Source organism: Pituophis catenifer, unplaced genomic scaffold, assembly GCF_029215685.1.
Source record: "Pituophis catenifer annectens isolate HBS135680 unplaced genomic scaffold, rPitCat1.0.hap2 SCAF_16, whole genome shotgun sequence".
Lineage (NCBI taxonomy): Eukaryota > Metazoa > Chordata > Lepidosauria > Squamata > Colubridae > Pituophis > Pituophis catenifer.
In genome coordinates, this window is record NW_027256896.1 from 16,801,120 (window position 1) to 16,827,658 (window position 26,539).

The 26,539-nt window shown below is 46.3% G+C and overlaps 1 protein-coding gene across 1 annotated transcript in view; it reads left to right on the top strand.

Moving 5' to 3' along the window:
- TRRAP (transformation/transcription domain associated protein) overlaps positions 1-26,539 on the top strand; it is a 98,635-nt gene that overhangs the window by 12,872 nt on the left and 59,224 nt on the right. The window contains 18 exon segments of the mRNA XM_070955347.1: positions 806-925; positions 1,085-1,249; positions 2,953-3,134; positions 4,418-4,616; positions 6,482-6,610; positions 7,626-7,892; positions 7,978-8,184; positions 9,663-9,821; positions 10,480-10,614; positions 11,716-11,826; positions 13,334-13,480; positions 14,357-14,570; positions 17,638-17,763; positions 19,349-19,495; positions 21,518-21,720; positions 22,798-22,919; positions 24,355-24,568; positions 25,777-25,956. Coding sequence (XP_070811448.1) covers positions 806-925; positions 1,085-1,249; positions 2,953-3,134; positions 4,418-4,616; positions 6,482-6,610; positions 7,626-7,892; positions 7,978-8,184; positions 9,663-9,821; positions 10,480-10,614; positions 11,716-11,826; positions 13,334-13,480; positions 14,357-14,570; positions 17,638-17,763; positions 19,349-19,495; positions 21,518-21,720; positions 22,798-22,919; positions 24,355-24,568; positions 25,777-25,956 — 3,027 coding nt within the window.

Consider the following 26,539-nt stretch of genomic DNA (forward strand, 5'->3'; position numbering starts at 1 on the left):
TCTTCTCTCTCCCTTCCTTCCCTCCCTCCCTTCTCTCTATCTTCCTCCTGTATCATTTTTCCTTCCTCCCCTCCCCTCCCTTCCCTCTATCCTCCTTTCTTCTTTCTATCATCTTTTCCTCCCTTCCTCCTCTCTATTCTTTCTTCTCTCTCCCTTCCTTCCCTCCCTCGCTTCTCTCTATCCTCCTTCTCTATCCTTTTTCCTCCCTCCCCCTCCCTTCTCTCTATCCTTCTTTCTTTCTATCCTTTCCCTCCCTCCCTCCTCTCTATCCTCCTTTCTTCTGTATCCTTTTTCCTCCTTCGTTCTCTCTATCCTCCTTTCTTCTTTCTTTTCTCTTTTCCTCCCTTCCTTCTCTCTATTCTTCCTTCTCTCTCCCTTCCTTCCCTCCCTCCCTTCTCTCTAACCTCCTCCTGTATCCTTTTTCCTTCCTCCCCTCCCTTCTCTCTATCTTCCTTTCTTCTTTCTATCCTATCTTCCTCCTTCCCTTCTCTCTATCCTTTCTTCTCACTCCCTCCCTTCCCTCCCTCCCTTCTCTCTATCCTTCTCCTGTATCCTTTTTCCTTCCTCCTTCCCTTCTCTCTATCCTTTCTTCTCCCTTCCTCCCTCCCTCCCTCCCTCCTTTGTCTTTATCCTCCTTTCTTCTCTCTTTCTTCTATCCTCCCTCCTTCCCTCCTCTCTATCCTCCTTTCTTCTCTCTGTCCTTTTTCCTCCCTCCCTCCTTCCCTTCCACCCTCCTCTTAAAAACCATGCTTTCCGCCGGCTCACGTGTTAACCGAGCCTCTGCCCTTGGTAACCTACTTTGCAGGCTGGCAGCCCCTTCCGAGAACCATTGATAAAATTCCTGACCCGCCATCCGTCTCAGACGGTCGAGCTCTTCATGATGGAAGCTACCTTGAATGACCCTCAGTGGAGCAGGATGTTCATGGTAAGAACTGGCTTAACCGCGAACCCTGTTAAGATGCAGTTTAGCATGGGAGGCCTTGGGCCCTTTTTTTCGTAAACGTTAGATGGCTCTCCTCACCAAGCAGTTTTTCTTTTTTTCTTCTTCTCCACTTTCCCAAAAAAACAAAACACCCCACCCCAGAGTTTTTTAAAACACAAAGACGCCAAGCCTTTGCGGGACGTCCTGGCGGCAAATCCCAACCGTTTCATCACCTTACTCTTACCTGGCGGGACCCAGACAGCTGTTCGGCCCGGTTCCCCCAGTACCAGCACCATGCGGCTCGATCTCCAGTTTCAAGCCATTAAGGTACGGTTATTCCCTTTTGAACACGTGATGCTAAATAAAAGGTACCCAGCTGGATTTAAGAGAGCCCAGTGGTGGCGCAGTGGTTAGACTGCAGTATTGCAGCCTTAATTCACTGCCCACTGCCAGGAGTTCGATCTTGATTGGCTCAAGGTTGACTCAGCCTTCCATCCTTCTGAGGTGGGTAAAATGAGGACCCGGATTTTTGGGCTCAATAGCAGTAGTGGGATTCAAATCACTACACTAGGAAGGAAGGAAGGAAGGAAGGAAGGAAGGAAGGAAGGAAGGAGAAGGAAGGAAGGAAGAAAAGGGAAGAAGGAAGGAAGGAAGGAAGGAAGGAAGGAAGGAAGGAAGGAAGGAAGCTGTGGTGGCACAATGGTTAGAATGCAGAATTTCAAGCTGACTCTACCCACTGCCAGGAGTTCGATCTTGATTGGCTCAAGGTTGACTCAGCCTTCCATCCTTCTGAGGTGGGTAAAATGAGGACCCGGATTTTTGGGCTCAATAGCAGTAGTGGGATTCAAATCACTACACTAGGAAGGAAGGAAGGAAGGAAGGAAGGAAGGAAGGAAGGAAGGAAGGAAGGAGAAGGAAGGAAGGAAGAAAAGGGAAGAAGGAAGGAAGGAAGGAAGGAAGCTGTGGTGGCACAATGGTTAGAATGCAGAATTTCAAGCTGACTCTACCCACTGCCAGGAGTTTGATCCTGACTGGCTCAAGGTTGACTCAGCCTTCCATCCTTCTGAGGTGGGTAAAATGAGGACCCAGATTTTTGGGCTCAATAGCAGTAGTGGGATTCAAATCACTACACTAGGAAGGAAGGAAGGAAGGAAGGAAGGAAGGAAGGAAGGAAGGAAGGAAGGAAGGAAGGGGAAGAAGGAAGGAAGGAAGGAAGGAAGCTGTGGTGGCACAATAGTTAGAATGCAGAATTTCAAGCTGACTCTACCCACTGCCAGGAGTTCGATCCTGACTGGCTCAAGGTTGACTCAGCCTTCCATCCTTCTGAGGTTGGTAAAATGAGGACCCAGATTGTTGGGGGCAAGAGGCTGACTCTGTAAACTGCTTAGAGAGGGCTGTGAAGTAGTGCTATTTCTAAGGAAGGAAGGAAAGGAAGGAAGGAAGGAAGGAAGGAAGGAAGGAAGGGAAGGAAGGAAGGGAGGGCGGGGAGGGAGGGAGGGCGGGGAGGGAGGGAGGGTGGGGAGGGAGGGAGGGAGGGAAGGAAGGAAGGAAAGGAAGGAAGGAAAGGAAAGGAAGGAAGGAAGGGAAGGGGAGGGGCGGGGAGGGAGGGAGGGAGGGAAGGAAGGAAGGAAGGAAGGAAGGAAGGAAGCCAATAGTGGTGCAGTTGTTACAATGTAGCATTGCAGGCTATCTCTGCCCACTGCCAGGAGTTCGATCCTGACCGGCTCAAGTTTGACTCATCCTTCCATCCTTCCGAGGTGGATAAAATGAGGACCCAGATTGTTTGGGGGCAAGAGGCCGACTCTGTAAACCGCTTAGAGAGGGGCTGTAAAAGCACACTGCGAAGCGGTATATAAGTCTAAGCGCTATTGCCGTTTGCCTCAGCCTTCCATCCTTCCGAGGTCAGTTGGGGGGCGCAAGATGCTGACTCGGTCAACCACCACTGAGAGAAGATTAAATGGACATTAACGGATCGCCTGCCGGTCAGGCAATTTACCTTCCCATGTTCTTTTTTTTTTTCCCTTCAACAGATCATCAGTATCATCGTGAAGAATGACGAAGGCTGGCTGGCAAGCCAGCATTCCTTGGTGAGCCAACTGAGGCGAGTGTGGGTCAGCGACACTTTCCAAGAGAGGCACCGCAAGGAGAACATGGCGGCCACTAACTGGAAGGAGCCGAAACTTCTGGCCTACTGCTTACTGAATTATTGCAAGTGAGTCTTTTGTGGGGGGGGGGATTATTCAACGGAGCGCACGGCTTTTCTGGGGATAGATAAACCGTCCGGAGGGCAGGTCACTCCCTCTCGTAGGGTACTCAAAGGGGAATGGGATGAAGCTCCGGAGGGAAGGGTATCTCAGCCCAGGTGGTCTTATGGGGAGGGTGAGGGAGGTAGAATAAAAAAAAATAAAGGGGGTGGGGTGGGATTCTAATGGATATTATTTTGGGCACCGGGAGAAAAAAAGGCTGTAAAATCAAACCAGCAGATATAATAGACAATTTATTACAATTTATTATCTAGCAATTTATTATCAATTTATTATCTAGCCTCTCTTGGCTAGAAATCTTAACCTGTCTGTAAAGTTAGGTCCTCTTCCCTTAATTTTCTTCTTTCCTTCCTTTCTTCCCTCCTTCTTCTTTTCTTTCCTTCCCTCCTGTCTCCCTCTCCTCTCCTTTCCTCTTCTCTCCTCTCCTCCCTTCCTTCTCCCTCCCTCCCTCCCCTTCCTTCCTCCCTTCCCCTTCCTTCCTTCTCCCTCCCTCCGTCCCTTCTTCCTTCCTTCCTTCCTTCCTTCCTTCCCTTCCTTCCTTCTCCCTCCCTCCTGCCCTCCCTCCCTCACCCTGCTCTCCCCATCCTCCCTCCCTTCTTCATTCCTTCCTTCCTTCCTTCCTCCCTCCCTCACCCTGCTCTCTCCTTCCTTCCTTCCTTCCTTCCTTCCTTCCTTCCTTCCTTCCTTCCTTCCTTTCCTCCTCCCTCCCTCCCTCCCTCTTCCTTCCCTCCTCCCTCCCTCCCTGCCCCTCTCTCCCTCCGTCCCCCTCCCTCCCGTGCTCTCCCCCTGCCCTCCCTTCCCCCTTCCTTCCTCCCTCCCTCCCTCCCTCCCCTCCCCCCCACATTCCCTGCCCCTCCCTTTCTTCTCCCTCCCTCCCCCTCCATCCCGCGCTCTCCCCCTGCCCTCCCTTCCCCCTTCCTTCCTTCCTTCCTTCCTTCCTTCCTTCCTTCCTTCCCTCCCTCCCTCCCTCCTCCTTCCCTGCCAGTCCCTTTCTTCTCCCTCCCTCCCCCTCGCTCCCGCGCTCTCCCCCTGCCCTCCCTTCCCCCTCCCTTCCTTCTCTCTCTCTCCCTCCCCCCCTTCCTTCCTTCCTTCCTTCCTTCCTTCCTTCTCCCTCCCTTCCTCCCTCCCTCCCTTTTCCCCCAGTTCCTCTTTTCCCCTCAGGAACGAGACAGGCCCCTTTCCCACCCTTGGGATGTTTTCACCTCTGGCTTTTCCCTCTTCCATCCCTCAGGAGAAATTACAACGACATCGAGCTGCTCTTCCAGCTCCTCCGTGCCTTCACCGGCCGCTTCCTCTGCAACCTGACCTTCCTGAAGGAGTACATGGAGGAAGACATCCCCAAAAATTACACCATCGCCCAAAAGAGGGCGCTGTTTTTCCGCTTTGTCGACTTCAGCGACCTCGGTTTCGGCGATGAACTGAAAGCCAAGGTAAAAGCAAACGCCAACTTGGCCTCCCTTGCTCCCCAGCAACAAGGAGTTCCCGCCTTTAAGTGTTTATACAGGTAGTCCTCGACTTACAACAGTTCATTTAGTGACTGTTCGAAGTTACAATGGTATTGAAAAAAAAACAATACTTTTTTTTTTTTTTAATTTGATTTATATGCCGCCCTTCTCCGGAGACTCAGGGCGGCTTACAATGCGTTAAGCAATAGCCTTCATACTTTTGTATATTTATACAAAGTCAGCTTATTGCCCCCACAAACTGGGTCCTCATTTTACCTACCTTAGAAAGGATGGAAGGCTGAGTCAACCGTGAGCCTTGGCGAGATTCGAACCTACAGTAATTGCAGGCAGCTGGTCTTAATAACAGGGTGCCTTAGACCACTGTACTACCAAGGCTACTACCAATACTTGCGCCCCGTTTTTCACCTTTGGGACCGTTGCATCCCCCTGATCAAAATTGAGACGCTTTGGCAACTGCCTCGTATTTATGACGGTTACAGCATCCCGGGGTCACATGTTCCCCCTATTTGACCAACAAAGTCAATGGGGAAGCCAGAGTATACTGTTACTAATGTAACATCTGCTGTGATTCACTTAACGGTAGCAAGGAAGCCCTAAAACATGGGGCAGAATGTCACTTCACAAATGTCTGGCTCGGTAACCAAAATCTGAGGTACAATTATATAAAGTTTATTGTCATTGTACGTATATACACAGTATACCCATACAACGAAATTCACTTAACATCCAAAGACCAGGTCCCACACACATAACAATCCCCAAACACACTTCCACCCACCACAAGTTCCCCACCCCTAAACCACCCAAACATCCACACAACAGACCAAGTCATGCTGTCCAACAGCTCACGGATGGCGGCCCTTTAGTTCATTGTTGAGTGCAATTATAGCTCTGGGATAAAAACTATTCAGAAAACGTGCGGTCCGAGTTTTCATTGTTCTGCATCTTCTGCCAGAAGGCAACAGTCCAAAAAGATTGTGAGCAGGATGGGAAAAGTCTCTGAGAATGTTATGCAACTTTCTCAAACAGCGAAATTCGAAGATGTCGTCCAGGGCTGGTAGCTGGAGTCCAATGATATTCTGGGCAGTTTTAATGATTCTCCGTAGAGCTTTTTTGTCTGCTACAGAGCTGCTCCCATACCATGCAAGAATGCCGTATGTCAGGACACTCTCAATGGTGCTGCGATAGTAGGACAGGAGGAGATGCTGAGATAGATCTATCTTCCTGAGCATTCTTCTGTGCCTTCTTCACAAGCATGTTAGCATTCATAATCCATGAGAGGTCCTCTGAGAAATAAATGCCCAGAAATTTAAAACTACTCATCCTCTCCACCTCCTCGCCATTTATGTACAATGGTAGATGTACATCTCTCTTCCTCCTGAAGTCAATTGTAAGTTCTTTAGGTTTTTTTGATGTCAGCCCTTGTACTTCCTTTCTATAAGCAGACTCATTGTTCTTATTAATGAGCCCCACCACTGTCGTGTCATCTGCAAATTTAATAATTATGGTCGTAAATTGAGGACTACCTGTCATTGGCCGATCTCGTTCCGGCAGAATTCTATGCCCACGGAAGAGAAACAATAATAAAAGTCAGGAATTGATCCGGCTCCTTTTCAAATATGCCTCTTCGTCAATACGGCTGCCTGTGCTTGCTTGCATGCAACTTTCCTGCAAAGGACATTGAATTTCAAGACGGATCTTCGTGTCCTTTTGAGATCTACTTAGGCTTTGTCTTCCTAATATTGTAGGTCATTGACTCCCTTCTGGGTTACACCTGGGCAGTTTTTTTTTTAAATCATTCTTTTCTTTTCCTTTCCCTTGGCGGATAGGTTCTGCAGTACATTCTGAATCCGGCTTTCCTGTACAGCTTTGAAAAGGGGGAAGGGGAGCAGCTTCTGGGGCCCCCCAATCCCGAAGGAGATAACCCTGAGAGTATCACCAGTGTCTTCATAACAAAGGTAGTTTTGTCTGTCTGTCTGTCTAATCATCCAATCCAATCCAGTCCAATCCAAATTTTTCTTCTGTCTGTCTGTCCTATCTCTCTCTTTCCCTCTCTCCATCTCTCTCTCTCTCTCTCTCTCTCTCCCATTTTTCTACCATTTTTGTCCATCTGTCTGTCTGTCTAATCTATCTATAATCTATCTACTCTATCTATCTATCTATCTATCTATCTATCTATCTATCTATCTATTATCTATCTATCATCTGTCTATCTATCTATCTATCTATCTATCTATCTATCTATCTCTATCTATTATTTTTCTACCATCTATCTGTCCATCCATCCATACATCAGCTATCTATTCACTGTCTGTCTGTCTCTATCATCATTTTTCTACTATCTGTCCATTCATCATCTCTCTCTCTCCATCCATCCATCATCTCTCTCTCCATCCATCCATCCACTTATCATCTCTCTCTCCATCCACCTATCATCTCTCTCTCTCTCCATCCATCCATCATCTTCCTCTCTCCATCCACCCATCCACCTATCATCTCTCTCTCCATCCACCTATCATCTCTTTCTCTCTCTCCATCCATCCATCATCTTTTTGTCTCTCCATCTCTCCATCCACCTATAATCTCTGTCTGCCTGCCTGTTTGTCCGTCCATCCATCCACTCACCCATCTATCAATGTCTAATCTCTGTCTGTCTGTCTGTCTGTCCGTCCGTCTGTCCATCCATCTGTATTTAATCTCTGTCTCTGTCTGTCTGAATGTTGATGTCTGTCTCTCTCTGCCCATGGGGGAACCCAGGTTCGCTTAACAACCGGGTCGGTTCACTAACTTAGCCAACGGCACTGATTCGCTTAACAACCGCAGCCAGAAAGGTCGCAACATGGGGCGAAACCCAGCTTTAACCCATGTCTCCCATGGCAACAGAGATTTTGGGTTCCGTTGTGGTCGTAAGTTCGAGGACTGCCTGTATGCGCTTCTGGATAATTCTCTCCCCTCCCCTTTCGGGCGATTCAGGTTCTGGATCCTGAAAAGCAAGCCGACATGCTGGATTCGCTCCGGATTTACCTCCTGCAGTTCGCCACCTTGCTGGTCGAACACGCCCCGCACCACATACACGACAACAACAAGAATCGCAACAGCAAACTGCGCCGCCTGATGACCTTCGCTTGGCCCTGCTTGCTCTCCAAAGCCTGCGTGGACCCAGCCTGCAAATATAGCGGGCACCTGCTCCTGGCGCACATCATTGCCAAATTCGCCATCCATAAAAAGATTGTCTTGCAGGTACGTGCAAGGGCGAAGAAAGAGGTGGCCGCTCTTGTTTTAGCCTCCAGCCCCCTAACCGTCTCCCTTCTATCCTTCCGTTCAGGTGTTCCACAGTCTCTTGAAGGCTCATGCAATGGAAGCTCGGATCATTGTCAGACAAGCCATGGCTATCTTGACCCCTGCGGTGCCTGCTCGAATGGAGGACGGCCACCAGATGTTGACTCACTGGACCAGGAAGATCATCGTGGAAGAAGGCCACACTGTGCCTCAGCTGGTCCATATCTTGCACCTGATAGTTCAGCACTTCAAGGTATGAACTTACTTACTTACTTACTTACTTACTTACTTATTTACTTACTTACTTACTTATTTACTTACTTACTTATTTACTTACTTACTTACTTACTTACTTACTTACTTATTTACTTATTTACTTATTTACTTATTTACTTATTTACTTACTTACTTATTTACTTACTTACTTACTTATTTACTTACTTACTTATTTACTTACTTACTTACTTACTTACTTACTTACTTACTTATTTACTTACTTACTTATTTACTTACTTACTTATTTACTTATTTACTTACTTATTTACTTATTTACTTACTTACTTACTTATTTACTTTCTTACTTATTTACTTACTTACTTACTTACTTATTTACTTATTTACTTACTTACTTACTTATTTACTTACTTACTTATTTACTTACTTACTTATTTACTTACTTACTTACTTACTTACTTATTTACTTACTTACTTACTTACTTACTTACTTATTTATTTATTTATTTATTTATTTATTTATTTATTTATTTATTTATTTATTTATTTATTTATTTATTTATTTATTTATTATATTTCTATACCGCCTTTCTCCCGTAGGACTCAAGGCGGTGTACAGTCAAGAAAAATATAGACAACACAAACATCATAAAATTGCTAATTAAAATTATTACTTAGTTTGGTCAATTAAATAAAAACCCAGAATTAGATAACATTTTTTAAAAAAAATCATTCACAGGTTCGTATGTTTAGCCCCGCCTGTTGGAACATCAGGGTCTTGAGGGCACGGCGGAAAGCACGGAGATCAGGGATATTCCGTATCTCCGGGGGCAGTTCATTCCAAAGGGTTGGAGCCCCCACAGAGAAGGCCCTCCCCCTGGGAGTCGCCAGTCGGCATCATTTGACTGACGGTACCCTGAGTAGTCCCTCCCTGTGAGAACGAACTGGTCGGTGGGAGGCTATTGGTGGCAAAAGACGGTCTCGTAGGTACCCAGGTCCTAAGCCATGGAGCGCTTTAAAGGTGATAACTAACATCTTGAATCGCACCCGGAAGACCACCGGGAGCCAGTGCAGCTCACACTGCACTGTAGTATAACAGTGATATGCAAAGCAGGGGCTGCTATGTTACTTTTTAACTGCCTGGATATGTTGCACATTAAAAACCGAAACTGGTAACTAACTTAAGGACCACATGCCATGGTGGCCATGTTTGCTAGGTGTCTATGGAGATTCTCGGTCATCCAACTCATAGTTGTCCCAAAGGTGTTTTTTTTTCCCCAAGAGGCAACTGGGAAAAAGGAAGGAAGCCATGGTGGTGCAGTAGTTAGAATGCAGAATTGCAGGCTATCTCTGCCCACTGTCAGGAGTTCGATCCTGACTAGCTCAAGGTTGACTCAGCCTTCCTTCCTTTCGAGGGCGGTAAAATGAGGACCCAGATTTTTTTTTTTGATTTTTTTTTTATTTATATGCCGCCTGTTCTGCGACGCGCTTTTGCAGGTGTACTACCCGGTGAGACACCACTTAGTGCAGCACATGGTCAGCGCCATGCAGAGGTTGGGCTTCACTCCCAGCGTGACCATCGAGCAGAGGAAGCTGGCGGTGGACCTAGCCGAAGTGATCATCAAGTGGGAATTGCAACGGATCAAAGATCAGCAGGTAAACCCCTCGGGGGGAAGCTGCCTGCGAGAATCGGGGGAATGCGTTGTAGTCTGTCGGCTGCCGGGCTCTCCAGCAGCTGAATTAGAGGAGCAGGAGGAGGAGCGGGAGTCAGGGTCAGCATCAAGGCAACCCGAGAGCTCAGAGGGGGAAGAGGGAATGGAGGTGGCAGAGAGAGAGAGAGACAGAGGCGGAGTCTGGGCCGTCCGTCAGCCCTCAGATGGAGAGTCAACAGCCCCCAGGTCTGGAGGTGGCTGATGAGGAAGAGGAGGAACAGCTGGGTCCAGTGCCTGACACGCGAATGCACAGAAGGCAGAGGAGAGGAGAGCAGTGGAAATCTATGGGCCGGTCCTTGGGACGGAAGAACCACTATTTGTAGCAGAGCCCCACCCTAGCTCTGGGGATAAAAGGCAGGGGCCGGAGATGAATAGATATGGCAGACAACTATTCATCTTCTGGCTGGACAGACTTGTTAGCCTGTGTTGAGAGAGAAACTTTTTACTGGGGATGTTGGCGCTCCTAATAAAGGAATCTTTGAGTTAACTTCAGAGGGTTTGTCGTGTTTGGGGAGCTGGGTCACAACAGAAAGGGGGCAATTTCTGATCCCTGAGCCTCTGCTTTCTCCCTTTCTTTCCCCCCCTCCCCCTCCCCCCAAAAGCCGGACTCAGACATGGACCCGGGGGCCAGTGGCGAGGGCGTGAGTACTGCCTCGTCGGTGGTGAAAAGAGGACTGTCGGTGGATTCCGGTCAGGAAGTGAAGCGGTTCCGAACGGCGACCGGAGGAATCAGTACAGTAAGGATTTGGGGTTTGGGGTTCCCGTCCCTCGTTTCTTTTATCCCCTTGTGGCTTGCGCTGCTTTTCCTTCCGAGGGAATCGAGAGCACTTTTATTTCTTGTATTTATTGTTAATCCCATATTGATTATTTTTATGAATAACTCAAACATAGCTAATGCTCCTTCCTCCTGCTGTTTTTCTCTGCAAAAACAGCCCTGTGAGGTGGGTTGGGCAGAGAGAGAGAGTCACTGGCCAAAAATTACCCAGCCGGTTCTCATGCCTAAGGTGGGACTAGAACTCGCCGTCTCCTAGTGATTGATTCAAAATCACTCAGCCGGCTTTCGTGCCTAGGGCAGGACTAGAATTCCCAGTCTCCTGGTGATTGGCCCAAAGTCACCCAGCTGGCTCTCATGCCTAAAACGAGACTAGAACTCACCATCTCCTAGTGATTGATTCAAAATCACTCAGCCGGCTTTCATGCCTAAGGCTGGACTAGAACTCACTTTCTCCTGGTGATTGGCCCAAAGTTACCCAGCTGGCTCTCATGCCTAAGGCAAGATTAGAACTCACCGTTTCCTGGTGATTGGTCCAAAGTCACCCTCCAGCTTTCATGCCTAAGGTGGAACTAGAGCTCACCATCTCCTAGTGATTGATCCAAAATCATTAAGCCGGCTTTCGTGCCTAAGGCAGGACTAGAACTCACCATCTCCTGGTGATTGGTCCAAAGTCACCTGCCAGCTTTCCTGTCTAAGGCAGAACTAGAGCTCACCCTCTCCTAGCGATTGATCCAAAATCACTCAGCCGGCTTTCATTCCTAAAGCAGAACTAGAACTCACCGTCTCCTGGTTTCTAGCCTGATTCCTTCACCAGTAGACCAAACTGTTGATTAAAAAACACTAAAAAAAAAAAGGGGGGGGGAAATAATCAACTGTAAAACTCAACAATCCTCAAAATAAGGAGCCAAGAAATGCAGAGGAATCGAAGGACTCCGTGTGCCTGTTGACATATTTAGAGCACCTTGGATTGTGGGTTTATTCTAATTTGTGCTGTGCGGTTTCCCTGTACTCGTAGGCTGTTGTAACACCTGGCTAACCCTTTCCATGCCCTCTGTGTTCTCAGGTGTTCGGACGGAGCCAGTCTCTTTCCGGTGCGGATGCTCTCTTCTCCAAGTCTATCGATAAGCAACATACCGACACGGTGATCAATTTCCTGATTAGAATTGCCTGCCAGGTACGGTGTGCTCTTCTGAAGCGAACGCGGTTTGGCTTGCTTAGTGTCAGAAAGTCGGTTTCTTTGCCTCCATTGAAGGGAGCCTTTTCTTGACCCTAATGCGGAGAAAGAGAAACCAGAATCCACTAGCATTGCCACCATCTGGGTGGATATGTGCTTAAGGCAACTTAACTCCGGGTGAATTGCAACTTTGCGAGGGCTGAGACAATATCCGAGGAGATCTTGTTCATCAAAAGTGGAAAGGCTGTGCCTCTACAAATAATAATAATAATAATAATTTTATTTCTATACCGCCCTTCTCCCGAAGGACTCAGGGCGGTGTACAGCCAATTTAAAAACACAAGACACAACAATAATTAAAAATTAAAATAATTAAATAGATTTGACCGATTTAAAACCCCAAAAATTAAAATACCCCAATTTAAAATTATTATATTGACAGCCCTGCCTGGCGGAACAACAGGGTCTTCAGTGCGCAGCGGAACACCCGGAGGTCGGAGATCTTACGTATTTCCGGGGGCAGTTCATTCCACAGGGTTGGGGCTCCCACAGAGAAGGCCCTCCCCCTGGGTGTCGCCAGCCGACATAACTTGGCCGATGGCACCCTGAGGAGACCCTCTCTGTGGGAATGGACTGGTCGGTGGGAGGCTATTGGTGGCAGAAGACGGTCTCGAAGGTACCCGGGTCCTGTGCCATGGAGCGCTTTAAAGGTGGTAACCAATACCTTGAATTGCACTGCCTCTACAAAGGACAGGATAAGAAGTAATGGATGGAAGCTTATCAAGGAGAGATCCAACCTACCCTGTTTCCCCGAAAATAAGACCCAACCAGAAAATAAGCCCTAGCATGATTTTTCAGGATGCTGGTAATATAAGCCCTACCTCCCGCATGAAAAAGTGCTACTGAGTTTTGTCCAAACCGGTCCCTTAGATTTTGAAGCCATGATAATTCTTCTTCTGCCTGGACCTCGTTTGCCTTCAATCTTTCCCTGGAGGATGAAGTGAAGGATGCCGTATTTTTCCGGGTGTCGCATCACAATGTCCGAAATATTCTCACTTTCGCTTTTTTATGGCTTTGATGATTTCCCTTGGCTTTCCCACGCGGCTTATCACCTCCTCATTTCTGATTTTGTCAACCCGGTGTATATACGTAACAGCCGCCTGTAAATCCGCATTTCAAATGCTTCTAGTTTCTTCAAGTGGTTTTTCTGTCCAGAGACCAACTCTCCACTCCGTAGAGCAGGATAAAAAAGATGTAGCATCTGACAAGCCTGATTTTCAGGGTAGGGTGGAGGTTTCTAAAACCTCATTTCTGCATCCAGAAGAAATTTACCGGAAGGATTGAAGGCCATTTATCCTTTAATCAGTCATCTCCAGGTCTGTTTGGAGAAGCAAAATTGCCATTCCTGCGTACGCGGGAGGGATGATGGCCTTAAAATATTAATGAGCTCTAAAAGATGATGATGACAAATATTTGCCACCGGGTAATTATTCTGGTTAATTGCTAGGTAAATGACAACTCAAACACCGCCGGCTCTCCAGGAGAAGTGCTCTCTCGACGCTGCGTTAACCTTCTGAAGACAGCTTTACGACCGGACATGTGGCCAAAATCGGAGCTAAAACTGCAGTGGTTTGATAAGCTTCTAATGACCGTGGTAAGTTTGTGAGCGGTGGCTTTTTGAAAGAGCTAATCAGAGTAATTAAGTGCTTCATAAAGCACCTTGGTTTTTGTTATTATGGGTTGTCCTGCGGTGTATGTTTGTTTTTTTAAAAAAAAATTATGGAGGAAACCAAATCGGTTGCGAAGGGCTGTTTGCGGATGGAAAGCGAGCGTTCTTGAAATGTCACGTTGGCGTCTTTTAATTGCCAATTTAATTCGATGTCACGACTTGGAAAACGTTGGGCTTAATGGGATTGATTTATCGTCTCAAATAATGAACGCTCGTCCCCGTTCTGGACTCGTGGGATGAGAAGTCGACGGCCTGCGAATGGGAAAGGAACAGCGAGGCAGCAAAGCTAGGCCCAGATACGGGATATTGATGTTAGTTGCTTGTCTTTTTTTTTTTGTCTCCTCCAATGCATTTTAGCATTGGTATTTGTTATTTCTGTTATTTCTGCTAGTTTTTTTGGAACTTAAAAGGTCCTTAAAAGGACCGTGTGAAGCCAGGAGATCCTCGCGGATGTCTGGCTACCAGTCCGTCTGTTACTCATTTAGCACCACCCAGGAGGCACGTGTGACTTACTTTTCTTACTGCTTTTTTTTATTGTTTTAATTGTTTTTAACCTATAAAAATGAAGTGTTTTAATACTGTGTGTGACCAAACCATACGCTAAATAAATAAATCCTCCAATGCAAGCAACTCTTTTAAAAAGGTTGAGTTTCCAGAGAATTATTTCTTGAGTTCAGCATTGAGGTGTCTGATGGGAACTTCGTTCTTCTTCTAAGCAGCTCAGAATAGATGGTCCACGCAGGTGAATTTTGGCGGTTGTGCCTTCAAATCTTCTTTTTCACGCCCACGTTTTGTTTCCAGGAGCAGCCCAATCAAGCCAACTTCGCCAACATCTGCACCGGCTTGGAAGTCCTCAGTTTCCTGCTCACCGTCCTCCAGTCTTCGGTGATCCTGAGCAGCTTCAAACCACTTCAGCGTGGGATCGCGTCCTGCATGACCTGTGGAAACACCAAGGTCTTGCGAGCCGTCCACACGCTCCTTTCTCGCTTAATGAGCAACTTCCCCACCGAACCAAGTACGTAATGGCCGCCGGGAATGGAAGCGGCCTTTCGTGGGTCCTCCTCGAAAACCAGGGTGGATAAAAATCAATGACTTTTTAAAAAAAAAAAAAATTAAAAAAATCGGATTTTTTAAAAATTTAAATCGGTTTTTTTTTATTTTTATCAATTTTTTTTTTTTAATTTGATTTATATGCCGCCCTTCTCCGGAGACTCAGGGCGGCTTACAATGCGTTAAGCAATAGCCTTCATTCTTTTGTATATTTTATACAAAGTCAGCTTATTGCCCCCACAAACTGGGTCCTCATTTCACCTACCTTAGAAAGGATGGAAGGCTGAGTCAACCTTGAGCCTTGGAGAGATTCGAACCAGCAGAAATTGCAGGCAGCTGTGTTAATAACAGGGTGCACTAAACCCCTGCACCATCAAGGCTCTTGATTAATTTATTTTAATAAAATGCTTTCGGAGTAAAACTCTATCTAAAGATAGTTTTCTATTTAAGATACATTCATAATTCAGTTTATTCAGCATGAAATGGAGCTTAGTTATGGAGCATGTGGCTGTATATTCTGCAATATTGGGACTCTCGGTGAGTCAGAGAAGGAGCCTCTGCGGGACGGAGATTACTTGCTCTTTAAAAATTATGATTTACCGTATTTTTCGGAGTATAAATCTCTCCGGACTATGAGACGCACCTACCTTTTTTAGGGAGGAAAACAAGAAAAAAAAAATCTGCCTCTGCCTCCCAGCAATTTGTCTCCTCGCAGCAAACAACCGGTTTCAATTTCAGTTTCATTTTTAGCACAGCCTGATTAGCGCAAGGAAAAAAAAATCTGCCTCCCAGCAATTTGCCTCCTTGCAGCAAACAGCAAGCAGTGGAGGCCTGCGCTGCAATAGGCAATGCCAGTCACTGAAACAGCTGATGGTTGAAAAGCCAATCCCAGCTTCTTGTGCTAATCAGGCTGTGCTGAAGCTGAAACGGGCTGTTTGCTGCAAGGAGGTAAATTGCTGGGAGGCAGAGGCCAAAGGGTGGGGGCCGGCTGGTGGGCGAGGCTACAATTGGTGTATAAGATGCACCCAAATTTTCACCCTCTTTGGGGAGGGGGGAAGTGTGTCTTATACTACGAAAAATATGGTAACTTGAATTGATTTAAATCAAGCCTTTTTGCTAGTGATTTAAATCACGATTTAAATCGACTTGATTTGAATCAAATCCACCCTGTTGAAAATGGGAGACCAAAATTCAAGGGCAGAACATTTCTCTCGTGTCGCCTTTCTCTGTTGTGCTTTCTGTTACGGACTTCTTTTTATTTCATTTTATTTTTTTGAAAGTTGCACTCGCATCCCCCCAATTGAAATTAAAAAAAAAAAAAATTAAAAATAAGCGGAACTAGGTAACCACTAGAAAATACATCATTATCCGGTGGCATAAAAACTTAATAACCTGTGGCAGTTATTACTTTGGCTCAAGAAAATGCATGTCATAAATTTAATGTCTTTTTTTTGCAATTACCGGGGTTTTTTCCCCACCCGCTCAGCTTTGAAAGTGTCGTTTTCTCAGTTGTTGAACATGGTTGTATTAATAAGACAAGGAAGGGAAATTAGGTGTAAAGAAGGACTTTCGATAAGACGGAGAGAAGTGAATACATTCCCTTTGGCCAATTCTTGCCTGGGGAGAGGCCTCATCAGTGGTGAAATCCAAATTTTTTTACTACCGGTTCTGTGGCCGTGGCTTGGTGGGTGTGGCAGGGGAAGGATACTGCAATATCCCCATTCCCTCCCCACTCCAGGGGAAGGATACTGCAAAATCCCCATTCCCTCCCCACTCCAGGGGAAGGATATTGCAAAATCTCCATTCTCACCCCATTCCTGGGGCCAGCCGGAGGTGGTATTTGCCAGTTCTCCGAACTGCTCAAAATTTCTGCTACCGGTTCTCCAGAACCTGTCAGATCACCAGGAGGCAGTGAGTTCTAGTCCTGCCTTAGCCATGCAAGCCAGCTGGGTGAGTTTGAGCCGATCACCAGGAGGCAGAGAGTTCTAGTCCCGCTTTAGCCATGCAAGCCAGCTGGGTGAGTTTGAGCCGATCACCAGGAGGCAGTGAGTTCTAGTCCTGCCTTAGCCATGCAAGCCAGCTGGGTGAGTTTGAGCCGATCACCAGGAGGCAGAGAGTTCTAGTCCCGCTTTAGCCATGCAAGCCAGCTGGGTGAGTTTGAGCCGATCACCAGGAGGCAGTGAGTTCTAGTCCTGCCTTAGCCGTGCAAGTCAGCTGGATGAGTTTGAGCCGATCACCAGGAGGCAGTGAGTTCTAGTCCCGCCTTAGGCATGAAAGCCAGCTGGATGAGTTTGAGCCAATCACCAGGAGGCAGTGAGTTCTAGTCCCGCCTTAGCCATGCAAGCCAGCTGGATGAGTTTGAGCCAATCACCAGGAGGCAGTGAGTTCTAGTCCCGCCTTAGCCATGCAAGTCAGCTGGATGAGTTTGAGCCAATCACCAGGAGGCAGTGAGTTCTAGTCCCGCCTTAGCCATGCAAGTCAGCTGGGTGAGTTTGAGCCAATGACCAGGAGGCAGTGAGTTCTAGTCCCGCCTTAGCCATGCTAGCCAGCTGGGTGACTTTGGACCAGTCCCTCTCTACTCAGCCCAACCCAACCCACCTCACAGGGTTGTTGCTTATTATTTATTTATTTATTTATTTATTTATTTATTTATTTATTTTATTTTATTTTATTTTATTAATTCAATTTGTATGCCGCCCCTCTCCGAAGACTCAGGGCGGCTCACAATGCATTTAAAATCATTATAGAAAACATTTAAAAATTATTAAAAACATTAAAACTCATTCACACCATTTATGGCCGGATCTCGCTGGATCGCATTGTTGTGGGGAACGTGGTTGTGGGGAAAATGGCAGGAGGAAGAATGCGCTGGGTTATGTTCTCTGCCTTGAGTTATTTGTACAACTAAGAAAAGGTGGGCTATAAATAAATAAGAGAGAAAAAAGAGAGAAAACACACATCCCACTTGCTAAAAGTTGAACAATCCCGTTCAGCATGGGAATCTCTCTCACACTCTGTCTACTCTTGTGTAGGTACTTCAAGCGTGGCCTCCAAATACGAAGAACTGGAATGCCTCTACGCGGCTGTTGGGAAGGTTATTTACGAAGGACTTACCAACTATGAAAAAGCTACCAGCGCGAACCCTTCTCAACTTTTTGGTAAGCCCTTTGACTGATCGCATCGTTACGATTGAGCACGTAATCAGGAACAAAACAAAACAAACAAAAAAAAAAGGCCTGATTTCATTTATATTAATATTTGGAGAACTGTGAAGGAGAGAACTTTCTATAGTTTTTTTATTTTTCTTTTGCTGGCCATTCAAAATAGACTTAAGAATTTGCTGGAAGGGACCTCGGAGGTCTTCCCCCTGCTCAAACAGGAGACCTTCTACCATTTCAGACAAATGGATGTCCAGCCTCTTCTTAAAAATCTCCGGTGATGGAGCACCCACAAGTTTTGAAGGCGAGCCGTTCCACTGATTAATTATTCTAACTGTCAGGAAATTTCTCCTAATCTCTACGTTGAATCTCTCCTTGATTAGTTTCCATGGGGTCTCTCTTCCTCCTCCCCCTCTCCCTTCCCTTCAGAGCTAATAAGGTAAAGGTAAAGGTTCCCCTCGCACATATGCGCTAGTCGTTCCCGACTCTAGGGGGCAGTGCTCATCTCAGTTTCAAAGCCAAAGAGCCAGCGCTGTCCGAAGACGTCTCCGTGGTCATGTGGCCGGCATGACTAAACGCCAAAGGTGCACGGAACGCTCTTACCTTCCCACCAAAGGTGGTCCCTATTTTTCTACTTGCAATTTTTACCTGCTTTCGAACTGCTAGGTTGGCAGAAGCTGGGACAAGGAACGGGAGCTCACCCCGTTACACGGCACTAGGGATTCAAACCGCTGAATTGCCAACCTTTCGATCGACAAGCTCAGCGTCTTAGCCACTGAGCCACTGCGTCCCTGAGCTAATACACGGCCCTTTTTAAGATATTATTTCTTAGGCCCTTTTGCGGAAAGAATTACAAGTAACTGTTGATTTGCAACCATTCATTTAGTCACTGTTCAAAGTTAAAACAAATTGACTTCTGGGAGTTGAAGTCCACAGGTCTTAAAGTGGCCAAGGTTGGACATCTCTAATGGAAAGCTAGTGTATTTTAATAAATTGTGGTTCATGCTGGCTTGGGAATTCTGGGAGTTGAAGTTCCTAAGTCTTAAAATGGACGAAGGATGGATACCTCTGACGTAAAGGTACTGTATTTTAATGAGTTAGGGTTCGTGCTGGCTGGGGAATTCTGGGAGTTAAAAGTCCATAAGTCTTACAGTGGACATGTTTGGACACCTCTGATGTAAAGTGAGTGTATTTTAATGAGTTAGGGTTCGTGCTGGCTGGGGAATTCTGGGAGTTGAAGTCCACAGATCTTAAAGTTGCCAAGGTCGGACACCTCTGATCTAAAGGTACAAGAGTTGGCTGGGGAACTCTGGGAGTTGAAGTTCCTAATTCTTAAAATGAACGAAGGTTGGATCCCTCTGATGTAAAGTGACTGTACTTTCATGAGTTAGGGCTCATGCTGGCTGGGGAATTCTGGGAGTTGAAGTCCATAAGTCTTAAAGTGGACATGTTTGGACACCTCTCATCTAACCTCTCTTATCCCTTTCAGAATAGCCTTAGTTGAGGCCAGTTCAAGGCAGACGGGTTCGATCCTGTTCTTATTCTCCCAATAACGCCCGGTTCTGTTTCCTTTATATCTTTTTAGGTACTTTAATGATCCTCAAATCTGCCTGCAGCAATAATCCGAGTTATATCGATAGGCTTATTTCGGTCTTCATGAGATCCCTGCAGAAGATGGTGAGGGAGCATTTGAACCAGCAGACTCAGTCAGGAACCGTGGAAGCCAATACAGGTAAGTAACAGATAACAGATTAACAGAGTTGGAAGGGACCTTGCAGGTCATCTAGTCCAACCCCCTGCCCAAGCATTTAACCCTACGGCATCTGTGACAGATGGCAGTCCAGTCTCTTCTTGAAAGCCTCCAGTGACAAAGTTCCCATAACTTCCAAAGGCAACTTCTGTTCCATCGGTTGATTGTTCTCCCCATCAGAAAATTTCTCCTTATTTCCAGGTTGAATCTCTCCTTGGTCAGTTTCCATCCATTATTCCTTGTCTGGCCTTCAGGTGCTTTGGAAAATAGCTTGACCCCTTCCTCTCTGTTGCAGCCCCTCAAATACTGGAAGACTGCTATCCTGTCTCCCCTGTCCTTCTCTTCACTAGACTAGCCATGCCCAGTTCCTGCAACCGTTCATCATACGTTTTAGCCCCCTCATCATCTGTTGAGGTTCATGCTGGAGCAATTTTGATCCTTAAAATGGAGAGTTTGGCTGGTTTTGGGGCAAGGATTTGATTTTCATAGCTATCATCTCTTGTTTTGGAAAGCTGAGAAAACTTGTTCAGGTGAACTATTCATGAAAAGAAGATTGGGCAGATCCAGAAATATCCCCTCTTACAGATTCGATCAAGTGGCTAGTGTGATATTGTATTTGTGGCCGCTGTTGAGTGGTGGTCATTTTTTGGGAGTTTTACGTGGTGGATTCTTAATGCTGCAAGTCCCAAAGCTGCTTTTTGAAAAGGCAACTGGACTGTATTTTTCCTCGAAGACGTTTCGCTTCTCATCCAAGAAGCTTCTTAAGGATGAGAAGTGAAACGTCTCCAAGAAAAAAAAAACAAAGAAAGTTCAGTTGTTTCTTGAAAAAGCACCTTTGGGACATCCATGACATGGATGGACATTAATGCTGTAAGCTGCCTGTGTAAGGTGGAAGTCCGTATAAATTCCTTGAATAAATAAATAATAAATAATTAGAATTAGAATTAGAAATAGAATAGAATAGAATAGAATAGAATAGAATAGAATAGAATAGAATAGAATAGAATTCTTTATTGGCCAAGTGTGATTGGACACACAGGGAATTTGTCTTGGTGCATTTGCTCTCAGTGTACATAAAAGAAAAGATACATTCGTCAAGAATCATAAGGTACAACACTTAATGATGGCTCAGGACCTGGTTATTTACGGGACCGCCTGCTACCACCAATAGCCTCCCACCAACCAGTACGCTCCCATAGAGAGGGGTTCCTCCGGGTGCCGTCGGCCAAACAATGTTGACTGGCGGCCCCCAGGGGGAGAGCCTTCTCTGTGGGGGCACTTACTATTTGGAACGAGCTCCCCCCGGAGATACGGAGGATCCCGGATCTGCGCACTTTCCGCCGCGCTCTTAAGACCTTTTTATTCCACCAAGCGGGCCTGGCCTAATCTTTTCCCTTTTTTTAATTATGCAAATTTTAATTGGTTTTTAAATGGTTGGGGTGTTTTAATTTGTCTGGGCCAAATTGTTTCATTCGATTTTACTTTGTTTTTAAATTTTGTATCTATGTATTTTTACTGTTTGGCTGTTCACCGCCCTGAGTCCTTCGGGAGTAGGGTGGTATATAAATCAAATAAATAATAATAATAAAATAATAATGACAATCATAGGGAACAAATAAGCAATCAAATCATACTAGGAAACAGTCAATATAAATCGTAAGGATACGAGCAACAAGGTTACAGTCATGCAGTCATAAGTGGGAGGAGATGGGTGATATGAACGATGAGAAGACTAATAGTAATAGTAATGCAGACTTAGTGTATAGTTTGACAGTGTTGAGGGAATTATTTGTTTAGCAGAGTGATGGCATTCGGGGAAAAACTGTCCTTGTGTCTAGTTGTTTTGGTGTGCAGTGCTCTATAGCGTCGTTTTGAGGGTAGGATTCAAGGGTTCTGTACCTTCATCGTGTTAAGCCAGATTTAAGGCACTGAATCACGCCTTAAACCACGGCCTGTTGGTTGAACCATACTCAATCCTGGTTGCTATCTTGATTGTGTTTGCAGCTGGCACCAGCGAGTTGGTTATGCTGAGTTTGGACTTAGTGAAGACTCGTCTGGCTATGATGAGCATGGAGATGAGGAAGAACTTCATTCAGGGCATCCTCACCTCGCTGATTGAAAAATCGAGCGATGCCAAAATCCTGCGTGCCGTGGTCAAAATTGTGGAAGAGTGGGTCAAAAACAGCTCGTCCATGGCGGCTAACCAGGTAACCTAGCGGGAATATGGAGAGGGGAAGAATAGACTTGAACCTGGCCTTATGGTTAAGGCACCTGACTAGAAAGAGGGAGATGATGAATTATAGTTCCACATTAGGCATGAAAGCCAGCTGGGTGACTTTGGGTGAATCACCAGGAGATAGTGAATTCTAGTCCCACCTTAGGCATGAAAGTTGGCTACGGGACTTTAGGCTCATCACCAGGAGATGGTGAGTTCTAGTTTTGCCTTAGCCAAGAAAGCCAGCTGGGTGAATTTAGGCCAGTCACCAGGAGATAGTGAATTATAGTCCCTCCTTAGCCAAGGAAGACGGCTGGGTGATTTTGGGCCAATCACCAGGAGATAGTGAATTATAGTTCCTCCTTAGCCAAGAAAGCCAGCTGGGTGACTTTGGGCCAATCACCAGAAATGGTGAATTTTAGTCCCGCCTTAGGCATGAAAGCTGGCTGGGTGACTTTAGGCTAATCACTAGGAGACGGTGAGTTCTAGTTTTGCCTTAGCCAAGAAAGCCAGCTGGGTGAGTTTAGGCCAGTCACCAGGAGACAGTGAGTTCTAGTTCCACCTTAGCCAGTATTGGTAAGGTATTAGCCAGCTAATACTGAAAGCCAGTATTGATACAGATGATATAGGTAGTCCTTAATTTACGACTGATGGCTTAGCGATTATTAAAAGTGATGAGAGACCTCCCCAGAAGTACATACAACCTGTCTCCTCTCTTCCCCGGTATCACATAATAATAATAATTTTATTGCCATCGTACATGTAAACACAGTATACCCATACAACGAAATTCACTTAACAGTGAATAAACCGCAGTGATTTGCTTAACAACCATGAGCCAGACTGGTCATAAAACCAGGCACGACTCCCTTAGCCAACAGAATGGAAGCTCTGGTCCCAATTACGGTCGTAACTTGAGGATTAACCTGTGCGTTTGACTAAGAGATGATTTCAAAAGTGAGCTAAGTTTACCGGCAGCTGTTCTTTTGATGAGGACAAAGCTGAGGAAAAAAAATGAAGAAAATGAACATTTTTCCCCCTCTCTCTCTTTTCCCCCACCCCCAAACAGATTCCAACGCTGCGCGAGAAGTCCATTCTGCTGGTAAAAATGATGACCTACATTGAAAAACGTTTTCCCGAGGACCTTGAATTAAACGCTCAGTTCTTAGACCTTGTTAACTACGTCTACAGGTAAATTACAGCAATTAATCAACCCCCGGCCCAGTCCCACGGTTCATAATTTGCGCCACGTGTGACCTTAAGAAGGCATCATTCATCTTTTGAAGTCAAAAGGCCTAGGGATTGGGGACAGTTGCGGCGATCAATTTTGCAGTTCCCCAAGGTTTTAGCTGGGGACGCGGTGGCTCAGTGGCTAAGACGGTCGGCAGTTCAGAGGTTCGAATCCCTGGTGCCGAGTAATGGGGTGAGCTCCCGTGACTTGTCCCAGCTTCTGCCAACCTAGCAGTTCGAAAATACGTAAAAAATGCAAGTAGAAAAATAGGGACCACCTTTGGCGGGAAGGGAACAGCGTTCCGTGCGCCTTTGGCATTGAGTCATGCCGGCCACATGACCATGGAGACGTCTTCCGACAGCACTGGCTCTTCGGCTTTGAAATGGAGATGAGCATCGCCCCCTAGAGTCAGGAACGATTAGCACATATGTGCGAGGGGAACCTTTTCCGGTCCCTTTTAAGGTTTTAGCTCTTGTTCCCACTGTGCCACCACGGCTTCCTTCCTTCTTTCCTTCCTTCCTTCCTTCCTTCCTTCCTTCCTTCCTTCCTTCCTTCCTTCCTTCCTTCCTAAGCAATAGCAGACTTATATACCGCTTCACAGTGCTTTTACACCCCTCTCTAACTGGTGTAAAGAGTCAGCCTCTTGCCCCCAACAATCTGGGTCCTCATTTTACCGCCCTCGGAAGGTTGAAAGGCTGAGTCAACCTTGAACCTGGCGAGATTCGAACTGCCAAATTGCAATCAGCCCGCAGTCAGCAGAAGGAGCCTGCAGTGCTGCACTCTAACCACTGCGCCACCGAGGCTCATAACCACATAATCGTGATTTATAACGCCTTTGCTGAGAATCCAGTTTCCTGCAAAAACGCCCCATGGGTTCATTTAATGACCGCTGTGTTCCCTTTACGACCACAGCGTTTGCTTAATGACTGCCACAGAAATAGCTCATGAAATCCAGCCAGTCACGTGAGTGACCCGCTTTGCGACTCTCATGACCAGGTTCCATTATGGCCATAAGTCAAGGACTTCCTGTCATGTCCAGGAAGAGCTTTCTCGTTAGCCGACTCCTGCAGGTGAACTTATTCCATGTCTCTCCCCTAATTATTTTTAAACCTTTACTACCAGGAGTGGAGCGGGGTGGCTCGAGTGGTTGGAACACTGGGCAGGAAGTTAGCAAGTCCACGTTCGAGACCCGACGGCTGCCTTGGGATGGGGTTGAGCTCCTGTCCTTCCCTCCAGCTCCTGTTAGGGACATGAAAGGAGCCCCCGACTCAGCATCCTCAGGGCAACCGTAATGTCACCGGCTAATCCTTTCAACCCGGAAGCTTCTGAGACAACTGCTAAAAAACAAAACAACCAGGAGTAACTTAAATTCCTCCTCCCTTTGTTTCTTCTTAGGGATGAAAACCTTTCGGGGAGCGAGCTGACCGCCAAACTCGAGCCAGCCTTTCTCTCTGGCCTCCGATGCACCCAGCCTCTCATCAGAGCTAAATTTTTCGAGGTCTTCGACAGCTCCATGAAGCGACGGGTCTACGAGCGGCTGCTGTATATCACCTGTTCTCAAAACTGGGAAGCCATGGGGAACCATTTCTGGATCAAGCAGTGCATCGAGGTGAGGATACAAAGAGGCAGGGGTGAAATGTAAAATTAGTTACTACCGGTTCTGTGGACGTGGCTTGGTGGGGTGGGGTGGGGTAATGTGACGGTGGGCGTGGCCAACTTTTTTTTTTTAAAAAAAACCTTTTCAAAGCATTTTTTCTAATGCTTTGAAAAACCTCCGGCGATCAGGCAACTCAGCTGGGATCGTCAGAGAGGCTCTTTTAAAAATTTTATTTTATTTATTTATTTTATTAAATTTCTATACCGCCCTTCTCCCGAAGGACTCAGGGCGGTGAACAGCCAGAAGATAAAACACAGGAAATACAAAATCTAAAATAAATTAAAACAGATTAAATAATTTAGGCTGAATTTTAAAATACCCCATAATTAAACAGATTAAAAATTTATGTTTAAAATTTAAATTTAAAAGAGGAGATGATTTAGGCCAGGCCAGCTTGATGAAATAAAAACGTTTTAAGCGTGCGACGGAAGGTGCGCAGAGCCGGGATCCTCCGTATCTCCGGGGGGAGCTCGTTCCAGATCGTAGGTGCCCCCACAGAGAAGGCTCTCCCCCTGGGGGCCGCCAGCCGGTCCCCTCTCTGCCGATCAGGCAACTCTCTGCCGATCAGGCAACTCAGCTGGGATCCTCAGAGACTTTTCAAAGCATTTTTTTTTTAAACCACCTCTTCGGCCAAGAGGTTGCAGAAAAAAAAATGCTTTGAAAAGCCTCTGACGAGCCCAGCTGAGCCGTGCGATCATCAGAATTGTCTGGTTTAGCGAAGAGAAGGACTAGGGGTGACATGATAGCAGCCTTCCAATATCTCAGGGGCTGCCCCAAAGAAGAAGGGGTGTGTGTGTGTGTGTCAACATATTCTCCAAAGCATCTGAAGGTAGTACAAGAAGCAACGGATGGAAACTAATCAAGGAGAGAAGCAACTTAGAACAAAGTAGAAATTTCCTAACGGTGAGAACAATTAACCAGTGGAACTGCTTGCCTCTAGAAGTTGTGAATGGTCCAACACTGGAGGTTTTGAAGAAGAAATTGGGCAACCATTTGAAATGGCCTACAGGGTTGGACTAGAAGACCTCCAAGGTCCCTTCCAACTCTTTATTATTCTGTCGTTGGATCGGGGTTTGGGCACCCCTGGTCTAAAGCAGTTAACTATGTCTATGGGTTGTGTCTCCAACCTCTGTCTCTTTTTTGTTTCAAATCCCTTCCAGCTCCTGCTGGCCGTTTGCGAAAGAAACACAACGATTGGCACCAGCTGCCAAGGAGCCACGCTTCCTTCCATCACCAATGTGATCAACTTGGCAGATAGTCACGACCGGGCCGCGTTCGCCATGGTGACCCACATCAAGCAGGAACCTCACGAGCGAGAAAACAGCGAATCCAAAGAAGAGGTAAAGTTTTATTTCATTTCTCCCCAACGTTACAAGTACGTCAGCATTTCCCCCCCAAAAATTGCCCTGTTGGCTGAGAGTTGTAGTTAAGACGACTGAATTTGTAGAATTGGTGTTACAGGAAGTCCTCGGCGTACAACCGCTTGTTTAGTGACCGAAGTTACAACGGCACTGAGAGAAGGGGCGTCTGGCCGTTTTTCACACTTAACGACGGTTGCCGCCTCCCCACGGTCGCCTGATCCAAATTCAAACGCTTGGCAACTGGCATGTACTTATGCCGGTTGCAGTTTCCCAGGATCATGTGATCCTCTTTTGCGACCCTCTGACGATCAGAGTTAATGGGGAAGCCAGATTCACTTAACAACCGGCTTAACTGATTTATCAACTGCAGTGATTCACTTAACAACGGTGGCAAGAAAGGTCGTAAAATGGAGCAAAACTCACTTAACAACTGCCTTAGCCACGGAACCATATGGCCATTCGCACCATCCCATGGTCACATGACTGCATTTTATGATGGTTCCCCCCTCCCCAAAACTGACATTTACTTCCTTTTTTTGGCAAAAACTGCGCTCATTGTGAA